General features: G+C 46.8%; 1 protein-coding gene across 3 annotated transcripts in view; it reads left to right on the top strand.

Moving 5' to 3' along the window:
- The first annotated feature begins 3,209 nt into the window (after positions 1 to 3,209).
- The window catches only part of LOC132521141 (kalirin-like), a 110,530-nt gene continuing 98,550 nt past the window's right edge, over positions 3,210 to 15,189 (top strand). For 2 of the 3 annotated variants that reach the window (XM_060150457.1, XM_060150456.1), the window contains exon 1: positions 3,215 to 3,434. In XM_060150457.1, coding sequence (XP_060006440.1) covers positions 3,350 to 3,434 — 85 coding nt within the window. In that variant the 5' untranslated portion in view covers positions 3,215 to 3,349. Of the gene's footprint in view, positions 3,435 to 15,189 lie in introns of all 3 variants that reach the window. The other variant, XM_060150455.1, reaches the window with a different exon arrangement.

Genomic DNA, 15,189 nt, shown 5'->3' with positions numbered 1-15,189 from the left:
CGTATTTGGAGTTCTAATTAAATACAGAAGCAATGTACAAATTGCACCTCCTTTCTTTTAATAAGTGTTTCTGGTCACTGATAATTATTATTCTTCACACAAGGATGAAACCTCTACTTTATGTCCAGTCTTGGTCTGCCTCCAGTTTCCCTTTTCTGCCACAAAAAAATTGAACCTACTGCTTTCCTAGAACTCACCTCGTTCTTGTCTTTGCTCAGGGAACAGTCTTATTCAATTTCTGTTTCTCATATAATTTTCCCGTTATAAATTCCCATATACAGGTTAACTTAGTGACTTGCAGATCGTAGATATTCAAAAACCAACTCTTTGTTGTATAAATGATCAGTACTTGACAAGAACCTCAGAGTTTTAAGCCACAGTCAGAAATGGAGGCCAGGACAGGATAATATGGGGAAAATTATGAACCACCTTGGTATCAGCCATCAGGCCGTTCACAGGCCAGAAATCTACACAGGGAAGATGAGGGTTAAGGAGCATGCGGTTAGTAACTAGAGAGTGTCGCGGGTCGTGGGAGGATGTCAGAGTCTGAGAAAGTGAAAACATTTGAGTCCAGGTGCTCCCTAAACTCTGTAGGTACCACGCAGGAAGTAATCCCAGAGTCCCAAGGTCCATGGTCCTTTGCCCTGACTTCTTACTGAAATCACGTGCAGAGCTTTTTACAAACTCTAGATGGGAATCTGGATCAGAATCTGGGAGTGGGTGCTGGAAGAGAGATGTACTACTGGAGGAAAAGGCAGGTAAGTGACCGGTTGGGGTGGAGCTGCCCACAGTCCCCAGAAACCACATCCACAGCCCTCACCTGGCATGTTCTGGAGAAGGCGTGTACTGTACTTGTCGCTGTAGGAAGGTTCTCACAGGAATCTCTAGGCCTGAGTTGCGGCACAGTTGCTATTGCCTTCTCTCTCTGGGCTGAGCTCTCAATAAGAAATCTGGATAAATGTGATTTTGAAAAACTCAGTTCCTGCAAATCTGAGGAGAATAAGTCTAAAGGACAAAATTGGACACATGTCTGTTGGTGAATAGGGCAGATGCCTGAGGTCATGGTCCAGCGTTCCTGAAGCCTGTGGCTAACTTGGGGGGAGAGGGCAGACCCACTAGTCCATGGTACCAAGCCCAGCATTGTGGTATACCGGGCCCAGTATGTGTGCAGGCTGAGACCAGCAGGAATTCTTTGGGGTTCACTGTTGTGGGAAATGGAGATGAGATAAAATGGACACATCGGTAGGCAGAGAGCCTAATTCATGTAAGATAGACTTTGACCGGAAGCATAACTGAAGCCAAAAATAAGAATAAGATTGAACCATCTGTTTGGAAATTAGGAACACTCCAAAGATATTGCTGTAGCTCAGAGGTTCTTAACCTGAACTGTGGGAGTAGGTGGAGTGGAGTTTGAAAACCTTGAGATTATAGAGGTTCAGCTGCCTTATACAAAAGAAGATGTTTACTTGGGGGGCTCAGATAAGGTCCAGGGATAGATAAGACTTTGGAGGAAAAGTGGATTCAGGTGATGGTATCAAACCTCACACACAACCTGCTACCTCTCTCTCATTTCATCTTTCCTCCATGTTGGCTTTATTCTCAGGCAGCTTCTGCGTATGTAGTTACGGCAGGATGGCCTGCAGCTGCTTTACATGAACATTCCACCAACTCAGACATCGTCTGGGAAGGGATTGCTGCTTTCCCAGTCGTTCTTGCTAAGGTCTTCCGATTTATTGTCATTGGCTGAAATGGAGTCATGGGCTAAATCTGAACCAGTCCCAAAATCCTAGTAACTCCTAAAGTCTTGTCCTGTGGCTGTCTTTCTTCCAGGTTGGAATTGAGTGATCAAGCTTCTGGTTTTTATCCCTCTTACAAACTTCCCCCCCCCCCCGCTTTTTTTTTTTCCTGATGAATGGGCTACTTTGAGTTCTGTATGTTTCCAGCCATCCCTTTTCCTAAATCTGGACGCCAAGGAATGGGAGAGATGCTTTGTGAGTGATAAACGCAGTGGTTCATGGGAAGGTCCAGTTGGTGTGGTGTCGGTGGGCTTCTTGGGGGGGTCGGGGGGATGTGAGCTTGACCTTGAAATATGTAAAGACTTAAAAAGGAAACAGATAGGGGTTTAAGTAAAGGGATGATAGACCCACTGGGTGTGGTTGGGGGGTGGTGAATGGACATCTTCCGCCATGAGTAAGGTGTCTGCTGTTTCTCTGTAGGCACTCACTCAACTGGAAGTATAAAACATCTCTCTAACAGCTACTTCATGGATATGTGTTTTAAAATTCTCTTAGCAATCCTGTAACATGGGAATTCTTTTTTTTTTTTTTTTTTTTTTTTGGTATACGGGCCTCTCACTGTTGTGGCCTCTCCCGCCTCTCCCGTTGCGGAGCACAGGCTCCGGACGCGCAGGCTCAGCGGCCATGGCTCACGGGCCCAGCCGCTCCGCGGCATGTGGGATCTTCCCGGACCGGGGCACGAACCCGCGTCCCCTGCATCGGTAGGCGGACTCTCAACCACTGCGCCACCAGGGAAGCCCCGGGAATTCTTTTTCCTTCTTTTATTTTTTAAATGAGGAAACAAGATCAAAAAAGTGAAATGTCTCGTCTAAGGTCAGACAGCTACTAGGTGACAAAACAGCTTTGAACTTCCGTCTTATGGTTTCTTTCCAATACTGAGCTTTCCCACAACATCATTACCACCCCGGAGCCGATAAAAAGGGGAGGCACAATTATCATTAATTATTAGCCTGAAATATTAGAAAGAAGGAACGAAAAGCGTAGGTGAAGGTGTTTTCAACACAGAGGGGGCTGTCCATGTTCGGAGGCTGAGGAGAAGGAGGGGGTGAACCTGTCAGAGAAAAAGCACTACTGAGTCTCGAACCTTCTAAATCTGCTTCTCTCCCACCTCTTTGGCCTCATCGGGTTGCGGATTTTAAGCCAGAGCTGATTGTGGCGGCCTTTGAGGAGAGGAAGCTGCACTAAAGGGGAAGCACCTGTTTTGCGCCTGTTTTGTGTACGCTCCTCCTCCCCTTGCGTGCCCCGTGCCGGCGGCCAGAGCGGCCTTGCATAAGGCTCTGGGCCACGCTGCCGGCGGGACTCGGGCAAACAGCTGGACTTTGGAACTCCGCCCCCAGCGCCGCCCTCCCCACCGGCCCCTCCCCTTCTCCCCAAGGTGGCCCTGGCTCCCAGAAAGTCGGAGTCGTTGCCGCGGTGCGGGAGAGGAGGGCGGGAAGGGACGGCCGAGGTTGCCAGCTGGCTCCGGGGCCGCGGGGCCGCGGTGGCCTGCCTGCTGCGCTCCCACAGCGGCGGGCACCCCGGGCCATGCGGGAGCGCTGGGGCCGCGCGGCAGCATGAAGGGCGGCGACCGCGCGTACACCCGAGGTCCCTCTTTGGGGTGGCTCTTGGCGAAGTGCTGCTGTTGCTTCCCTTGCAGAGGTGAGTGGCTGTCGGTGCTGCGCCTTCATTTTAGGCAGAGACCGGGCAAGCTGAGTATGGGGCGGCGGGGTGGGGGGAGTAGACCGTGGTCTGGGGAAAATGCGGGTGGGGAGGGGAGCACGGCAAAGAGAGGGTTTGCTCCCAACTGTGTTCATTGCAGTTTCTGCGGCACGAAGCGTTTCGCTTGCTCTCCGCTCTCAAGGAGCTTCTGACTTGGATGCGGAGCTGAAGTTTGGGAACTCAGTTACTTACCGGCGACTTTGGTTGCTGGGCTCCAGCCTGCAGAGGGGTTGGGGCGCGGATGCGGGGGAGAGGGAGAGGCCACTCGGAGCTCTGCGCGTCCCTGTAGTGGCAGAGTCACACTTTCGTGCTCTCATTTACATATGGACCTCAGCCGCGGGGTTAACAGATGACTCTTAGCTATAGGAATGTCTGACACTTGTCTCTACACCAGGAAATATTTTTGCCAAGTGACAACTTTCTTAGGGGACTAGAGCGGGCTTTTGTCTGCCAGGGCTTTGGCAGGTCAGTGTGGGTCTGCAGCTCTGGGCCGGAGCTTGGCTCATTAATTAACCAAGAACTCTCTATGTACCCAATTAAGACTGTATTTAATTATTCTGCTAATTTTAGTGTTGTCGAGGAGACTTGCAGGAAGCAACTAATTTCCCCAGAATCAGCCTGCAAAACACGATGGTGAGAAGGATGACAGAAGGAAAGTCATCAATGCTGAAAAAGAAATCGAGCCCTTCCTAGACAGACTTAACAGATGTTCCTAACACAGTTCATGTCACTTTAACACCTCAGCTTGGAGGGTGGGGGAGATTCTGTTTCTGTGTGGTTAGAAGTGAGAATATAGGCTCTCACTTGACATAAGCCTTTTTAAAATTTCACCTATTGGGTGTCTCACCTCCACCCCTATTTGCAATGCCCCAGTCTCCTTACCCATCCTCGCCTAATGAGTCCTGATGGAACTCTCTGGGAGTTACTGGTGAATAAACTTCATCCAAGTGACCACCGAGTCCTCTGTGCTCACCCCACGCATAGCCCTGACAAATTCTCCATCCTAAGCAGATAGGAGACTACAAAAACTAATTAAATCTGAAGGACCTTTCCCCAAGTCATTAAGGTTCATAATTTCAGCGTCAGGTTCTCTCAATCCTGCATTTAATTAGAATAGCTTGGAACTGAGTAGTAGCTAACTCTCCAAATCAGAATTCAGAGGGAGAAGGAAGTTTAACAGGCCAGGGACCCTCACAAAAATCCAAGCCTAGTTCAGAAACATTCAGAACCAAGGCTGGGAATTGAAGCAAGGGGGTATTAAAAGGGAGAGGAAGCAGGAAATGGCCAAAGGGAATCCGAGTGGGTGGGTTTGCGCTGAAGGCTGGCTGCTTTCATGGTGAAGGGTTTCCAAGCAGGATTTCTTGGGAGTCCATTTCCTGTCCAAAGGCAGAATTTGGGAACGTGGGCGGTGCTTATCTAAAGGCCCTGCATCTGCCTCCTTGAGTCCAGATGTGTGGCAGCCGCAGCTCCCTTACAGAGTAATTCTCCAGGGGTCTCTCAGCCTTTGCTTTGTTTGTGAATTGCCCTGGCGGGCCCTCCGTGTGGCAGTGAGAGGAGGGGGCAGGGAGCCCCCTTGGGGTGCCTGCTGGGTCACCTCCTGTCTGCAGGACTGGGAAAGCGGCGGCTGCAGGCTCTGTGGCTTGCAGGGGGCGGTGGGGGGGGGGGCATTGCTGGAGCCAGAGCTGGAGGAGACCATCGCCTCTCAGCTGAAGACAGAGGGAGGCAAAAGGCCCAAGCCATGAAAGCAGCTTAAAAGGGAGAAGGAGGGTAACAAAGGCGGGTGCCTCTTGCCTTCTTCCTCTTCAGTCCTTATTCTTTGCCACATCTGAAACATGTGAAGATGGAAAACTGGGACTCCAATCTGAGAAAGGTGGTGGGGGACGTGACTCAGCCACCCTTCCAAGAGCCCCTGGCAGCCGCTGGACAGGATGATGTGTCTGAGGTGCTGGGTACTGCCCGGGGGCTCCCTGAGTCTGCTCTAACAGCAAGGAGAGCTCAGAGTCCCCACCCAGCCCGAAGGCATATATTCGAAGCAGACTGAAAAGATAATGTCTTATACTGAGCTTGAATGCAGTGTCCAGAGCCCCAGAACTCCATAGGAAGAAGCTTGCCCAACTGCAACACAGAGAAGGGTTCGGGCGAGAGTCTGAGAGGCTGATGGGAGTGCAGGGCATCTACACCAGGGACGGTTGGCCTCCCTTTTCAGTTAAACCAGTTCCTCTGGTTGTACAGATGACTGTGAAGCTAATGGTTTAGAACTCACTACTATGGTTCCTGAGTCAAGGGGCCTTGACTAACTGGCTTCCAGTCACTCAGCATTTAAAGGACATCTCCTTCTAAAGTCTGGGACAAAGGAACCAAGAGGAAGTGGAATGTTCTGGTTCTTTTTGACACAAAGCTAAGCTATCCTGGACTTGCTCTGGTGAATCCTAAGTGGTTGTAATTCTTAACACTAGGGTAAGAGTCAAGGATTTAGTGACGTACCTGTGTGGCCTTTAAAGATCATATTTGAGAAAAATATGGACGAAGTTAGTGGAGCTTGTCTTTGGATTTGGAAAAGTGAGGAAGGCAACCCTCTTGTGTTCTTCTGTTCCAGTTTTTGGTTCTATTGAGTATGGGTGTGGCAAAGGGGTTTGATGAAAGATGACCTTCCTTCCGTACCTTGAAATAAGTATTGAAGGGCAGGAAAACTGAAAACCAAGGGTAGAACAGAAATAGAGATGGGTGAGAAGGAAGAAGGACAGCAAATACATTTATAACTGCCTTTTTGGAAGTGGAAAATAGCCAGCCATGAAATAGTGGCATGTGTGTGTCTGAAGAGTGATTCTTCACTGATGTCACGCTCTGTGGGAGGTTTCAGGATTTCTTTGACTACTTCGACTTTCCTCTATACCTGAAAGAGTGGGTCCATCCTGGGTTCTCCTTTAGTGATCTTACCATTTGAAAAAGCAACTGGTTTCTGAGTGACAGAAAGGATTTCAAGTCCCCTGGAGGGTTGCCAAGTCATGTGCTACAGACCAGAATTGGTGACTTCTTAGATCATGGAGCCTAGAGACTTTTCAGACCTTGATAGTTGGAAGCCAGTTTTAGAGCCTTTAATTTTCTAGTCAATTAACTTTGGGTATATGGACAAAAGTCCCTTCTTGGAAACCTTTCCTGACTCTTGCCCTCCTCTGCTTCTCCACAGCGTGCATGGCATTTATTTATACTCGCTTACTGTTGTATCATTGTCCTTGCTTCTCAAGCCCATGTGTCATCACATCTCCCTATTTGTACTGTGAGACAGTACCTGGTTCAGAAGACTGTCTCAGAAGTGAAGAGAGGAAAGGGTGGCGACTTATCCAGGCCAAGTAAGCTCACAGGAGAGTTGCTGGGATCACAGTCCCATGGCTCTTTCGCCGCAGGGGCGATTGGGGCTGACATCACAGGGTATGGGTAACAGTTACGGGGGTTTACAGGGCATCCCGAGTCATCCTTCTCTATAATTTCTTTTTTCCCCCCCTACGTTTCCCCAGAATCACTAAGCAGGAATCTTATGATTGGATGTGAATATCCCTTCTTTGGCCCATGAATTAATACAGCTCATTTTATAAACAGAATTGAATGTGTGAAACCATGACACCAAGTTCCTTTAGAAAGGTGTTGGTAGCCTCAGAGAGGAACAAAAGTGACATTCACTTTTGTTTACTTTAGTTAACCACCCCAGGGTCAGAGAAGCCTTGGGGCCTTGAGGTATACATCCCTTTTTATTTCTTTATCTTCCAGGAAGTGCCTTTACCACTATGAAAATTGAATTGACCATTTAGCATGTATGTTTGTCCATTATATCTCTCCATTTTCTCTGCCTCCCAGGGATATACCTTAATCTGGGGAGAATTTCCACACATACGTCCTGTTGCCAACCTAGATATTATGGTTTTCTTCCCATACCTGATTCTCTGACTAGTGGGTAGTAACAAGAATCTCAATTATTCCCTGCCTTCCAGTCATAATGTAGCCTAGTAGAAATAGGAGTGTATGGATTTGGTTGGGGTGGAGGAGGTTGGACGCGGAAGCCAAATGTCCTCTTTTGGTACAACTGTGGGTCCAACAATGACTGATCATGCTGTAGGCGTGTCACCCCAGGGGTTCCATGGGCTACAGGTTGGTAAGTCCTAACCTGAGATAAAAAGATAAAAACTCAGACTCTGTGTTTTTATTCAAAATAAAAGGTTTTTGGTTTGGTTTTGTTTTTTCTAAAGTGAACGTGGGGTATTCACTTCGGAGCCCCCAAATGCCGTAAGCCTACCTTAGTCTGGAGCAGTGTTTTTGGTATTGTACTTGATGAAGTTCCTCCTGAATCTTGGTGCTTCTCTTCTGCCCTCAAAAGACTCCCCATCCTTTTGAAGTGCTTTTCCTTTGCAGTGAATGTGAGTGGCTGCACGGCCTGCCCTCTCCTTCAGACCAAGGCCCAGCTTTTCCATGCCCTCGGAAGAGCATGGGTCTAAAAGCTGAGTGGGGCTTCTCAAGCAGAAGGGGCTGTACCATGGGAAGTTAGAACTGGAAGCAATCTCAGAGATTATTTAATAGATCTTTTTTTCTACAGGAGGAAACTGAGATCCAGCCATTTAGTAGCAGAGTCAGACCTAGAGCCCTTTTCCAGCCTTCCTCCTGTAACTCCATTTTTGTCTTCCTGGGCGTGCGGTTTCTCTTACTCTAGACGAGCCCAACTTAGAAGGGTAGAGGCTGACCCCAAGCTGGAACTTGGGTGTTAACTGTGGAATGATCTGTGATTCTGGGGGATGATTGCGTTGCCTGGAGCCACTGAGATCTGGACCTCCCTGTTCTGCCTTCAGTGGCTGTTCTGTCCCAAGGCCACAGAAGGCAGAGACCGCAGTTGCACCTCTGTCTTTCCCAGAGCAGCTTCTGCACATTGTTCTTCGTAAATATCTGTCCATGTTTTCCCCTCTGGTTCAATTTCATTCCAAAGGCCCCTTTCCCCGCCTTTCTTTCTTGTCTCTTCTCATGAAGTGTACCCTTTCAGGTGGAAATGAATCAATGAAATACATTCCTATCATTCCGTTTTTGAAAGTCACTGGTTTTTATGTAACACACAGTGTTTTAATCCATTTGACAAATGTTTATGTGCTGACTGCCTGCCAGCCCTGCGCTGGATACTGGGGGAGAATGGATGGGAATCATAACGGCACTGACCCCATTGGGCTGCTGTGAGGATTAGTTAAGACAATGTATGTAAAGGGCTTAGCGTAGCACCAGGCATATAAAGTGCTTTAAAAAGGTTAGCTGGTAATGGTAACAGTAGTTGGGAATACTAAACATAGAACCCATACTCAGGGGACTCACAGCTAAATATCTGTGGGTCTTCTAGGTGGTAATGCTGCAAATCTACATTCCTAAGCAATTTAATGGTCTTGGTTCAAACCATTGTCAGCTGTGCCTCAGTGCTGTAGAGTTGCCACTGGGGGGAAAGAAAGCTTGTGATCTGTAAGTACGATAGGGATTTCCTTTTTTTTAAATTAAACCAATTAAAAATTTTAAAAAGATACAATGCTTCTAGTATTATAATCACTGTGGTTATGTAAAAGAACATCTGAGAGAAGGTACTGGCAAGATACCCGAAGCATCCTCAAGTTAGTCTTCTCTGAGGGGAAACACAGTGTACAAGAATTGGAACATGGCTACACCAGGACTGAAGTTTAGGTCCTGAAAACCTATGTTATGTAAAAAGACATCACTTCCTGCCTGCCCCTCGACTTTGGCTAACAATCTAATCGAGCGCCATTTTTCTGATCCCATCAGCCAACGTTTGTTGCACACCCTTCATTTGCAAAGCTTTGCACCTCTTCAGGCTGTTTTTGCCTAGGTAAAAATCATGACCTGCCCACAGCAGCCCCCAAGGTTCTGGACATTCTCTGAGGTTTGGCCATTATCTTGTGTATTCCTTGTGGTTGGGAAACATGGGTAGCTTGGCCGCCCTGCTTGGTCTATTCAGTGACTAATGGAGTTCCTCTTTTGAGGTTGACAGAACCTTCTGTGTTATACTTCCTGCAAGGAGGTGAGCCCTGGTTACGGCTGCAAGGCAGCCAAGAGGCTGCCAGGTTGGCTTTAGCCAGGTGAAAGAGCAAAGATCAGAGTTATGCAACAGGTCCTTTCACATTCTTCTTGCTTTGCTGGAGACCATAGTGAGGAAACTGGCAGATTGAAAGGAGGGGAAACCCCTTCCACTGCTCAGTTGAAACAGTGCCTCATAAAACATCTCTGTATGCAGGTACTTGCTCTCCTTGGGGTGGGATTAGTTGTAGGCATCTGTTTGGTCTCTTACAGCACCTGGTGTGCAAAAGGCTCTCAGGACAGTCCCAGTTTCTGCTCTCCCACCATCAGCATCTCCATTATTGCCCCCAGGGAGAAAGGGATATTATCTTTCCCCATCCAAAAGAGAATCAAGCCTCACTGGTGAAAAGAATTGCAAACACTTCACTTCTGCACAGGTTTTGGATGTCAGGCTCACACCTGTGTGCTGCCTCCTCATCTTCTTTCTCTGCTTAGAGCAGAAGTTCTCCAAGAGTGGTTAACACTGGAGAAAATGTTGGAAATGCAGATTCTTGGCCCCATTGACTCAAACTCCGGAGTGAGCGCCAGCGGTCTGTGTTTTAACAAGCCCTCCAGGAGGCTTCGTATTTTTGGTTTGTTCTTTTCTCTCCTCTCCACCCTCCCCACCTTCCTCCTCCTTTCCCCCGGCTCCAGCAAGGGCGTCTGTGACCTGCTTCCTGGGGATTCTGCTTTGAGAAGTGGGGGAGGCCCTTACCACTCACCGTTACTTGCCAGGAGGGTCGGGGGTGACAGGGACAAGGTTGGAATTAGGAATCACCTACATCTTCCCTGAAACCTTCAGCACCTAGGGCCAAGTAAGGGTAGTTGTGGCATCGTTCTTCCCATTTAAGACTCCTTCCCTCTTATGTTCATTTTCCTCAGACTCTTAAAAGGTAACTATGCTTACTTCAGAAAAAAATCAAAAGTTAGGCAAACAAAAAAGACCATAAAAGCATAACTTTGTAGCATAATCCTAACTACCTCGTAACAACTACTTAATCACTTAATGTATCCTTTTCTATATGTTTACCCCTTTTAAAATAAATGGGTTCATATTTATAAATATGTTCTGCCTTAAAACATGATTTCACTTAATCTTCGGAACGTCTTTCCATAGAGATGCATTTCCAGGATCTTTTTAGTGGCTACAAAGGGTTTCGCTGTAGACAAGAATTGAACTTGGCAATTGTTGGTACTGATTTAATATAATGGCTAAAATTTGGTGAGAAGGGATGAGGAAGACCCCTGGGCTAAGAAGTAGATCTTTCCAGAATCAGACTGTACAGGCAGATTCTTGTTGTGGAGTTTACGAATCTCCACTCCCTACATCCCACCTTTCCTTTCCGCGAGGTATATTTCACCCCATGGGAGGGGTACGACTTACCCCTCTCCCCCGTGAGACCAGTGTGCACGGGGCTAGAGCTGCATGTTTTACTCCCTCAGCCTTTTCTTGCTTACGTGGTGTTAGGAATCTCCTCACTTCTAAGACTTCTAATTGTGCAGTTGCCTTCATGAGTAGGTCCAGGGATTTCTCTTTTTGAGACACGCCTCCAAAGATAGGTCATTTCAAAATTATTGTTACTGGGAAAGAGAGCCTTGATTTTTTTTTTTAATCTGCCTAGCAAAATCATACATAAACACTGGGAAAACATTTGAAAATACAGATAAATGAAAATAAAATCCCATTACCTAGAGAGAGCTCTGTTAACATTTAAAATATATCCTTTTAGTTTTTTTCCATGTGTGTATTTTTTCCAGAAATAGGGTAGTAGTGTTACAAACTTTTTTCTCATAACATACTAAACAACTTCCACGACGTTTTTGTGGATGCATTCAGTGATATGCCAGCTCAGCTCAGGTTGGGATTGTTAAATATTCAATGGCTAAGCCATTGGTAGCTTGAAATCAGCCGTGGTGGGAGTAGTTATACTAAGAATGTTACCAGACACCACAAATCAAGGTTTTTCGTTTTATTCAGAGAGCTGGTTTATCAACATACTACGAGGTGCTCATTTTATCATGTGTAAATATGGCTTGTTTTTATTTTCAACCTCCCTATTTTTGGTTGTTTCTAATTTTGCTATTATCAACAATATTGTAATGAGCATTCTTCTAGTTAAGTCTTAACACACACCTATAATTACTTCCTTAGGATAAAATCCCTTGAAGCGGAGGTCCTAAATGAAAGGACATCCCAGATTTCAAGACCTAGTTGTTGCCAGTTATCCCCAGTTTTATACCCTTTGAAAGGAAGAGTGTACTGTTCTTTGTTTAAAGAGGATTTATGAGAAACATCCTCTGGGACCAGGAATTTCATGTCTCTCCTATTGTTTACTTCTGTTTACATTTTCTGAATTAACTTAATTCTTTTTAGATAAGGAAATATGCTGGCTGAACGCTTTTGATGCTTAAGCTACGTACTGATAAGCAGGGGGTAAAAAAATTCATCTTGCGGGTGGTTCTGGATTGAGAGGCAATAGATCATGATGATTAAGAGCTTGGACTCTGGGGCCAGAACGAGTTTGAATCCCAGTTCTGCCAGTTACCTGTGTGACTTTGTGCGAGTTACATAAACTCTGCGTCGGTTTCCTTGTCTGGAAGATGGAAGGGATGACGGGATCTAGTCACGGAGTTTTCACAAGGCTTAGATGGGTTGGCATACGTAAATCACCTAGAACTGGTACATGGTGAGTGCTGTGTCAGCGTTGGATTATTGTTAGCATGAACGAGTATGTAGAAGTCTCTGTGGAATTGTGCCAACTATCACATTCAAATGATTTCATTAGTTCCTTAATCATATGAGAAATTGAGCTGAGCATATTTTGTATTGATCCCCAGATATTTGGGTACCACGTGGCAGGTATTAGACTAGCAACCATAGAGAATTTAAGATGTGTCCATGCCCCTGAGGATCTTGCAGTCCAACTTGGGAGCTGCCCCATAAGCATAGAACAGTAAATAATGACCAAAAAAAGGAAAACAGTTGCTGAAGACAATAAGAGGAAAGATGCTTCAAGGTCCTGCCTGATTTCTGACTAAAATAGTTCTGCAGAAGCTGATGAGAGCACAGTGCCTGGGGTGATCTGGGAGGACTTCTCAGGGGATGTACGGTTGTCTCCGGGCCCTACAGGGGCTTTTAAAGGGCTCAGTACGTAGTGTGAGCAAAGCAGCAGGGATGTGCAGGGGACCACAGAGGAGAGGTGAGACCTGCCTGCTCCGGCTGTGCTGTCTAATTCTGTAGCCGCTAGCCATGTGTGGCTATTGCAGACTTGAAATGAGGGGGGTCCAAATGGAGCTGTACTCTCGGTATAAATTACGTACCAGATCTCAAAGGTTTAGTACAGAAAATGTAAAGTAGCTCAGTAATCTTTATATTCATTACATATTGAAATGATCATATTTTGGACATAGTGGGTGAAATACAGTATATTACAATTGTACCTGTTTGTTTTTACTTTTTTACTGTGACTACTAGAAGATTTTAAATGATATAAAATTACATAATTTTATTTTTTATATAATATAAGACACGTGGCTCACATTTGTGGCTTGCATTATATTTCCTTTACATGGAGCTGTCCTAGACTTTATAGTCCATGATACACTGATGTGCCGGAGTGGAAAGGATATAGAGTTAGAAACTTTCACCCCATTCCAGGGCCAATCCAAGGCTGTCCTGCAGCCCCTGCATAATTACAGGAGGATGGCAGTCTCTCTGATGCTTAAAGATGCCCATGGGCATTCTCCACTGAAAATTTCAAGCAAAGCAGTTATACATTTTCCTTTCTGAGCAACGTAGTTTGTGAGGAAACAAACAGGACTGAAATTGCAAGTTCTCCTCATGGAGCACAGATTAGCCAGATTTTAGGAACAGAATGTGGGGAAGTGCTGAAAAGAATAGTGAACCGGAAGACTGACAACGCGCTACCGTCTCCCAGCTGTCTAACCCCCAGCTGACGGACTTCACTCCAGTCCTGCCTCTTCATATGACATGAGAAGTGTGGCTGGCCTGCATGTCCCCAGGGTCTCAGGGATAAGATGGGGCGGAGGGAGCCCGCTGCTCTGACTCAGGACCGAGGTCCAGAGAAGGCATGACTAGGTGGGTGCACGCAGCTCCTGGTTGAACTCGGGCAAGTTTCGTTTTGCCATTTAGCCGAGTGACGTTTGAGTGTTTGATTCATTCTGAACAGCATTTCTCATCCCGTTTTTGCCCTCCTGAAGCATCACTGAGTGCCTGGCAGAGTGCAGTGCTATACAGGCTATTGGGACCATCTCCCTATTTGTGTAGGGAAAGTTGAATATATAGCACGCCTTGCTGGTATGGCATCATAGAACACTAGAATTTTGCAGCATCGCAGAACATAAAGATCTCAGTTTTATCCATGAGAAGAGCACTTTGGAAAAGACAAAAGACTTGCCTGAAGTCTGAGCTGGTAATGAGTAAAATGGTATCATTCTGTCTGTAGCATATTGCTTATACCTTTACAGAGAAGACAGTGAAACGTAGAATAGTCCTGCCCTTTTTTTTGAGGGGGGAGAGATGGAGAGGGTAGAAGCACTGGATCAAGTCTTCTGGGAAATCCAGCTCTTTGGAAGGAATCTGGGGGGGCAGGGATCCCAGTGAATCAGAAATCGCTCTCAGGTTCCTGAAACTATGTCCTCGCCACCTGCTCTAGATCTGCTCCCATAGGAATCTATCCTACAGTGGCCACTTGCATCTGGTGTTTCTAAATGTCTAGACGGATTCTGGGGGAACTTTACCACTCTGAAATCACAGCTGGATTCCCAGAACCTAGAGCTGAGGGCTAGGTCCCACAGGTCCTGACAAAATCAGGATCTGTTCCACTGGCCCGGAGTCTCCAAGTGAGGCAAGGCTATACGGGGGACCTTCTTTAGACATGTCATGGGATCTTCCTATGACCTTCCAGGCCTTATGGAAGGTCAAGGTTGATCTGAAGCCAGGCCTGGATAGCCAGTGTGCTCCAGCCTAATCAGGGTCCCATGAAGCCCTCCCAGACGACCCAGGGAGGTTTGTGGCTGCCACAGTGTTCTGGGTACCTTACTCAAAGTTTCCTGGGCTGGTCATCTCTGACTCCTCCAACACTGGGGGATCATTGGCAGTCAGCCAGTGAACAAAGTGGGTGTGGCCTTGCCCTTGTAAATTTACAGTTTCGAGAGGGCAGCAGATCTCTCTCTCACACACACACAGATCTTTGTAAGTGCTCCCAAAGGGCACTGTGAGAGTATCGGTTGGAGGGAGAGGGGAGGAGGTAGAAGTTACACTGGGGCAAAAGGGACCTTGTGTGAGGAACTGACGTAAGTACTGAAAGTCTGTTACTGCCATTCTTCTGGTCCCCAAGTGGACCACATTTAAAGGGTCTTTCCAGAAGGTTTTGCTAAATATCATGGGAGAACACAGGGAAGTAGAGTAAAAGAAGCATAAAGTGAGACAGTTTATGGAGGTCACCTTGCTTGACACTGGCTTGCTTCAAGAGCTCATGTGCCATTCTTTGGTTCCCAAGCACCTGGGGGGAACCTGTACTGTGTCCATAAGGGATCATTGCCGAGGCCCTCACTTCCTAATTCATGACCTGAGTCCTAGGGA

The sequence above is a fragment of the Lagenorhynchus albirostris genome, chromosome 5 (genome assembly GCF_949774975.1).
Source record: "Lagenorhynchus albirostris chromosome 5, mLagAlb1.1, whole genome shotgun sequence".
Classification (NCBI taxonomy): domain Eukaryota; kingdom Metazoa; phylum Chordata; class Mammalia; order Artiodactyla; family Delphinidae; genus Lagenorhynchus; species Lagenorhynchus albirostris.
Note: the sequence above shows the minus strand (reverse complement) of the source record. Positions and strands in the feature narration are given on the sequence as shown.